General features: G+C 37.8%; 1 protein-coding gene across 1 annotated transcript; it reads right to left on the reverse strand.

The window, feature by feature from the left end:
- Positions 1 to 726: 726 nt before the first annotated feature.
- On the reverse strand, positions 727 to 1209 carry LOC126491304 (myosin light polypeptide 6-like). Its single transcript, XM_050126874.1, has one exon. The coding sequence runs from the start codon at positions 1207 to 1209 to the stop codon at positions 754 to 756; it is 456 nt and encodes a 151-aa protein (XP_049982831.1). The 3' UTR covers positions 727 to 753.
- Between the last annotated feature and the right edge of the window lie 7315 nt (positions 1210 to 8524).

Below are 8524 nucleotides of genomic sequence, written 5' to 3' on the forward strand. Positions count from 1 at the left end.
AGGTTGTTAGCTTAGTCTGTAGAATAAAAACTAAAAAATGCCATGTTTTCATTTTTTCACATTTCCTTCTTATTAACAGATACCAATAACTTAGACTAGGGTTACTAAAGGTATTTTACCAGAAGAAAAAAGTTTTTGGAGATGGTTTCTTAAGAAGCTTACTGATGATACTCCTTTGAAGGAGAGAAAAAAATATCAAAGATGACTCCAAAAATCATATTGTTGGTACAATCCTTTCACTCTGGAAACTCTGAGGGAGAATCTGTCGCATGGTTCTTCTCTAGTTTCTAAAGGTAACCCAGTACCTTTCATGGTGCACATGATCAAATGTCTCACCTCAAATACAGAACAGTCTATACTACAAAGAAAACATTAAGGAGAGAAAGAAAAGGAGGAAAAAGGGATTATGGCTGCATCATTTCAGCCTCCTTTTCTGTCTCCACATGGACTTCCTCATTGTGTTTTTACTCATCTTTGAAGGCTTCTACAAAAATACCAGTTATTGGACTCAGGCTTGCTATAAGCCAGCATGACTTCACTTCTACTGTATCACATCTGTAAGGGCTCTACTGCAAATGATTGTATAGTTTAGGTATGGTTAAGACTTTGGTATTTCTGTTAGCTCATAATCTTGCTTTGAAATAGAGGGTTTTTTTTTTTGGGGGGGGGGCAAAGAGAGAATTTTATTTGGTGAAGACAGACATCCAGAAGAGACCAGATGGCAAGGCACAGGCTCGGGGTCTGGAAATGTCCTCAGCCGTTCAGCACCATCCGGACAAGCTCTTCATAGTTGATACAACCATTGCTATCCTCATGACCCGCCACCAGCATCTCCACTTCCTCCTCTGTCATCTTCTCTCCCAGTGTGAATAGGACATGCTGGATTTCAGCACCCATGACGGTACCATTCCCTTCCTTGTCGAACACACGAAGGCCTTTGACATAGTCCTCATAAGTTCCCTGGTCCTTGTTCTTGGCCACAGTCTGCAGCATGGGCAGGAAGTGATCGAAGTCCAACACCTTCATATTCATCTCATCGCTCTTGGGCTTCCCCAGTACCGTGAGCACCTTGGCATTGGTAGGGTTCTGGCCCAGGGCCCTCATCATGTCCCCACATTGGTTGTACAGGATCTTGCCATCACCTGTTCGGTCAAACAGCTGGAAAGCTTCCTTGAACTCTGCTGTCTGGTCCTCGATGAAGTCACACATCTTGGCTGCTCAGCTCTTCGGGACTTTTTCCAGCAGTAATGTCCAATAGAGGTGTTTTTAGCAGGTTTTGGCCCATATAGATATCATCCATATACTTCAGGTTTGATGAGTGATGAATCTGCATTTGATAAATTTGGATGCACAACCTTGCTCTTTAAAAAGTGTATGGTTGGCTTTCAGATAATACATGTCAAGTGTATAAAATTCCCCAAATTTCTGATTGTAATAGGCATATGTTATTTGGTGGATTTTGCTGTTATTGTTATTTGATTTTATTTTTTAAATTTTGGTCCGGTGCCTTGCCTTTCAACGAGAGACAACCATCTGTCAAACTTGGTTAAAACATTTCTTGGCAAATAGAGAGTACTACTGCCATGGATTATGATATTTAAGGGGAAATGCATGTTATTTTGCATCCAGACCACAGTTTCCCCTCCATCCTCTCCTCCTATTTTCCCCCACTTTCCCTTTTCCCCTCTCTGTCCACTCCTCCTCTGCTTCTGTTCAGAAAGTCGCAGGATACCCACGGGTATCAACCAAGCACAACATATCAACTTGCCATAAGACTAAGCACTCTCTCCCCCCTTGTATTAAGGCTGGACAAGGCAATCAGTATGTGGAATAGGTTCCCAAGGGATAGCCAAAGTATGAGGGACAGCTCCTGCTCTAATTGTTAGGAGTCCAACAAGTAGACCAAGTGGCACAACTATCACATATATGTAGAGCACTTAGGTCAGTCCCATGCAGGCTTACTGGTTGTTGGTTCAAACTCTGTGAGTGCCTATGTGCCAAGGAAGTTGTTTCTGTGGGTTTTCTTGTGATTTCCTTGATGTTTCTGGCTCCTACAATCCTTCCTCTCTCAGGAATATTCCTGAGTTCAGCCTAATGTTTAGCTATGGGTCCCTGCATCTGTTTCCATCAGTTACTAGATGAATGCTCTCTGATGACAATTGTAGTAATCATCAATCTAATCACAGAAGATGGTCAGTTTGGCTACATATCCACTATTGATTGCTAGGAGTCTTAGCTGGGGTCATCCTTGTAGATTCCTGGGAGTTTAACTTTCACTAGGTTTCTACCTGGCTGTGAAATGCCCCTTTCTAGTCATCTCTTTCAACACTCTCCCCTCCACGCCCCCAATCAGATTGATCCTTCATTGTAACGGTATTCTTAATAGACACAAATAGATAATAGTGATGACATTAGGACACTCTCTATAATGTCTTGCAATCCTATGAAGAAAAGTAACTTTATAGAATAGCTTATTATGTGGGCTGTGAGTTGAAAATATGTAGTTACAACCCATTTAATGAACTTCTCCTAAAAATCAAAAGCCTGTAAAGCCTGTAACATAAAAATTATTTTCTGTTAAATCAAATACCTTTCTACCATCCCAGTGTAATAAGTACTCTTTCTCTGTTAAAGCTTAAAAAAAAGCAAATCCATTTATGCTATTCATAACACTTAAGAGCAAGCTTCAGTTTTTAATAAGAACACAAGTCATTTGTCCATATAATAGGCAGATATAACCTCCTTTGCACTCTAAGACTGGAGTTGTTTGCATTTATGAATGGTTGCAATCAGGTAGATACACCTTTAATTGGCTCTTTATCAGTCCTAATCAGAAAGTGTTCATTCATTATGCTAAAGTCTGAATTCTAAGATGTGAAGAATAATAATAGATTACAAATTGAATTTTTTAAAGCTCCTTTCAAATTTTGGATTCAAAGGCATATATAACAAAATTTCATAATTAGTAAGATTGAATCTTCTTTTGGAAATCAAAGAATTTCAGAGCTAGCAAAGACCTTGGCAGAACATGTTCAGCAGCAAAGCTAGGATGACACCTCTGGTTTCTTTTCTTCTGTGTTAGTGGTTCCTATTCATCTCACTCCACCCATGCACATGCCCAGTGATTTATGTGTAGCAACAAAGTCTCAAAGAAATCTAATTTGATTCAATTTGCTGCAATAGATACTGTAAATCTCTCATTAAAGACCTAGGTGACAACATTTCTAAAATAATCACTCACTCCCAATCCCTTATCAAACATAATTCAGTCTTTTTAACTCACAGTTTAAGAAACTCTATGAATACACCTTTGATCAGTGTTTCTTCCTAACTAATCAGTATCTCCATGGGATGCTTCCCAGAAAGGAAGTATGAGGGTTTCCAAACTTGCTAATTGAATAGAACGACTTTTCTCTATTTTGACATTTGGGTTCATTGTATGCTTACATTAAGCATCTTTTAAGATTGATTAAAGCCCTAAGCATCAATTAAATTATTAATTAATCACAGCATAAATTTATTGCTTTCTGTACCCCAGCCTTTAATAATTGATTTATTTGATAGTAGTGCACCAGCTGTAATACCTTTGCATGTCAACATTTCTGTTAAGTGTATTTTCATCTTCCTCTGCTTTTCTTGTCAAAAGGAATGGTAATTTCAAACAATCTGTTAAATTGCCAACCTCACTTTTTCTCCAAATGATCATTCAAGGCAAAATTATCAGTCAGAAAGCCATTCAGGTCCTCAGAGGTAAGAAGATTCCTTTGAGAATGGCTCTGAATGTTTCATTAAGTTTAGTTGATCTTTTTGTGCAAAAATAATAGGTCACAACTAGTTTTAATCGGTGTGTATTTTTGATTATAAGCAATATTTCCATGTTGATTTGAGGAAAATATTATCATAAATGTAATAATATATAAACATAGGAAAATTTTCCTACACATTTTGAGGTATTTAGCTGCAAGAATAAAAATAGTTGTGTAATTCTCATTATAAATGGAAAAGACTGCTACAGTAGAGTACTCTCATCATCATTAGCCATGATTATGAATGAGTTTTCACATTGATCAGCTAGGTTAGTTATTGACAAGTCCACAATTAACCACTGAGAATTTTTTCTACTATTTTAATAGAAATAGTGCTTGTGTTAAGCCACATGCTGGTTTTGGCTGCTGTAACTTTGAGATTCCAAATAACAGTTGTTTTTTTTTTTTTTTAATCAATCAATCAATTAATTAATTAATTAAAGATTTCTGTCTCTTCCCCACCGCCGCCTCCCCTTTCCCTCCCCCTCCCCCAATCAAGTCCCCCTCCCTCGTCAGCCCAAAGAGCAATCAGGGTTCCCTGCCCTGTGGGAAGTCCAAGGACCACCCACCTCCATCCAGGTCTAGTAAGGTGAGCATCCACGAAACTGCCTAGTCTCCCACGAAACCAATAGGTACAGTAGGATCAAAAACCCATTGCCATTGTTCTTGAGGTCTCAGTAGTCCTCATTATCCACTATGTTCAGCGAGACCGGTTTTAACCCAGGCTTTTTCAGACCCAGGCCAGCTGGCCTTGGTGAGTTCCCGATAGAACATCCCCATTGTCTCAGTGTATGGGTGCACCCCTTGCGGTCCTGAGTTCCTTGCTTGTGCTCTCTCTCCTTCTGCTCCTGAAGCCAGACCCAAAAAGAGGAACATGGGAACACTCATATTTGGTTTCTAGCCATAAATAAAGGACATTGAGCCTATAATTCGGGTTCTTAGAGAAGCTAAATAAGAAGGAGAACCCAAAGAAAAACATATAGGCATCCTCCTGAATATTAACCTTCATCAGCCGATGAAAGGAGACAGAGACAGAGACCCACAATGGAGCACCGGACTGAAATAACAGTTGTTTTTAACTAAAGGGAAGGTAGTCTTGCGTATCAAAATCTGGGCAGGCAACTTCAAAAGCAGTCGGGAGCCTGCTTCTTTCTGTCATCTTACTGTCCGACCTATCATCACTATGGAGCTACCATCTTCCTGTCCAAGACAACTGAGAAGTTCCTGACATCATGTTTATGTCCCATTTTACTCTTCAAATTAATGGACCAAAGGTTGAGTAAATCACTTCTGGTCACATTCAGCTGACCAAAATTCAGTCACAAAGCTGTCATTATATACCTGCTAGAGATAATGAAAAATGGAGTATTTGACAATGTAGCAAAAAAACCCAACAAAAATTATACTCATATACATGAAGAGAAAAATGGATATTGAGGAAATACTTACAGCCCTCCCATCATAGATTGTGTGAAACCTAGTAGTAAGTCAGTAGCTCCTTTCATTCCTGTTGCAATTTTTCATGAGTCCTTTCAATTATTTTATTTTATCCTCACTTTTGAATGATTTTAACCAGTCCTTAATGATCAACACTTAAACCAGGGAAGAGAAGAACATTACATAAGATTTTATTTTGAATGTACTTGTTGTTTGATACCAGTCAAGTAGACCAATTTTAAATAATAACTGAGCCCCACATATGCTAGTAGACGTCACTGACACTTACTTTTTTTTTTTTATAAAATGCCTTGCTGTCCTTTCTTGGTGACCAAATATCCATTTACCTTTCAAGATTCATCTTAACATGGTATGGTATGGTATTTACTTCATATCTTCTCATGGGAAAATAAAAACCTCACTCAATAACCAAGGTAGAAAGAATTACATCACCTGTTGTGTCTTGCTCTTTCAAGAGAAAATCATACTTTATTGTTTATCGGTTGGTTAGTGTGTCTGTCTTACATAGTAGAAAACCAAAATGTTGAGGTTAAGATTTCAACCTCTTTTATGTTACTGGTACTAAATAATAATACCTGTTAAAACTTATTTAGTATTTTAAATTAGTTCTATTGTTAAAACAATTACATGATTTTATCTTAAGACTAGAGACTACTGTCACACACAACTCATTTAACATGGAGCTATAAAGCTGATACCTTCATTGATTCTTCACAAATATCATATGTGCTCACTCACAAGTGGATTTTAGACATAAATTAAAATCTGGGTAGCTGTGATACACACCTTTAATCCCAGCACTTGGGGGGAGAGACAAAGGAAGGTAGATCTCTGTGAGTTCGAGGCCAGCCTGGTCTATAGGAGCTAGTTCCAGGACAGGCTTCAAAGCTACAGATAACCCTATCTCAAAAAAAGAAAAAAAAAGCAAAACCAGCCTACAATTCACAATCTCAGGAACCTAGACAACAACGAGGACCCCTAAGATAGACATACATGAATCTCATCTACATGGGAAATAGAAAAAGACAAGATCTCCTGAGTAAATTGGGAGCATGGGGATGATGGGAGAGGTAGAAAGGGAGGGGAGAGAAAGGGAGGGGAGAAAAATATATAGCTCAATAAAAACAATAAAAAATTAATTCTAGGGTGGTGAACGATAGGCTCAACATCCACTGTTTATGGCTAGAATCCACTAATGAGTGCATACATACTATATTCATATTTTTGGGTTTGGGTTATTTCACTCAGGATAGTGTTTTCTATTTCCATCCATTTGGATGCAAAATTCAAGATGTCATTGTTTTCTTTTACTGCTGAATAGTACTCTAATGTGTAGATTGCCACACTTTCTTTATTCATTCTTCCATTGAGGGACATCTAGGTTGTTTCCAGGTTCTGGCTATTACAAATAGTGCTGCTATGAAAATAGTTGAACAAATGCTTTTATAGTATGATTGGGCATCTCTTGGGTATATTCCGAAGAGTGGTATTGCTGGATCCTGAGGTAGGTTGACTTTCAGTTTCCTGAGAAACTGCCACACTGATAGTTCGAGATCCTAGAGAAGTAAATAACGTTTACCCAAAGAAAAACGTAAAGATCCTCCTGAAAATTGGAAGCAGACAAGATCACTGGGCAAAAGTTGGGAGCATGGGGGTAGGGATAGAATGGGGGGAAGGGGAGAGGGAGAGACAGAAGGGAGAAGAGGAGGATTGGGGAGAGCTTGTGGGAGTGGGATGGTTGAGATGGAGGAAGGGCAGATATGGGAGCAGGAAAGAAAATATCTTAATTAAGAGAGCCATTTTAGGGTTGGCAAAAAACTTGGCTCTAGAGGGGTTGCCAGGTGTCCAAAGGGATATCCCCAGCTAGGTCCTTGGGCAGTAGAGGAGAGGGTGCCTGAATTGGCCTTGTCCCATAGCCGCACTGATGAACATCTTGAATATGCTACGGATGGAAATAGAGACAGAGACCTACACTGGAGCACTGGACTGAGATCCCAAGGTCTAGTTGAAAAGCAGAAGGAGGAACAAGATGAGCAAGAAGGTCAGGACCATGAGGGGTTCATCCAACCAATGAGACAGTGTGGCTGATCTAATGGGAGCTCTAGATCTAGGACTAGAACTGAATGAGCATGTGATCAAACCGGACTCTCTGAATGTGGCTGACAATGGGGGCTGATTGAGAAGCCACTGGGATTCAATTCTACTGCATGTACTGGCCTTTTGGGATCCTAGTCAGTTTGGATGCATACCTTCCTAGGCACGGATGGAGGGGAGCCTTGGACTTCACACAGGGCAGGGTACCCTGCCCTCTCTTAGGACTAGAGGGGGAGGGGGAGAGGAAGTAGGGGAGGGGTGGGGAGTAGGTGGAAATTTTGAATGGTATTATTTATAAAGCAAATAAAAACTAAATAAATAAGCATTAATAGAAAAAAGAAAAATAGTATAGGCAAAGCAAAAATAAAAATAAAAAAATTCCAGACCAAAAACACACACATATATATATATATGTGTGTGTGTGTATGTGTAATTTGAAGAGTTGTAAATATAAACTGTGTCCAAAATGTTCAAATTGTTAATAAACATAATTTTCAGCTAATAATTTGTACAAAATATCTCAGTAAGACAGCTTCAATTGTAGGGAAAATATGAAGAAATCAAAATAATATTATACTGAAAACATGATATATATGTTTGTTTTTCACCATTACAAATAGATATTTGTATGATAGTCTGACTAATTCAATAGGACATGGAACATAAATATGAGTAATAGTTAAATAAAATTATAGTTATCACTAATTGTAGACCATTATATCTAAAATATAAGAACATAACTTTATAAATAATTAGAAATACATTAAAATTCAATAAAATGATAAAAGGAAAATCAAAATATGCAAGTATTTAATAACAATTTGTATTTTCTAAATATGAGAAATAAGTCACATACAAGAATATGATATTTTAAAGCAAATAAAATTATAAGGTATCTCATAACAACTCTAAAATAAATCATGGATTATTTTTTTATCAAAAACAGCAGTGGATAAATGTAAAGAAATAAAACAGATTTATTCTAAAGATAATTTTGTAATGAAAAATAAAACAGATGATCTAAAATTAAGTATAAGAAGTCTAACAAAACATTTTAGCAAATTAAAAAATCTGGAAAGATGAAGAAGCATGGTCTATGAGTAAAAGATCAATATACATTTAATGGACTATAACTTGAAGCACTGTAACTGAGGGGTCCCATATGA

This window comes from Alexandromys fortis, unplaced genomic scaffold, assembly GCF_014885135.2.
Source record: "Alexandromys fortis isolate MF-2015 unplaced genomic scaffold, M_Fortis_MF-2015_v1.1 scaffold_180, whole genome shotgun sequence".
Taxonomy (NCBI): domain Eukaryota; kingdom Metazoa; phylum Chordata; class Mammalia; order Rodentia; family Cricetidae; genus Alexandromys; species Alexandromys fortis.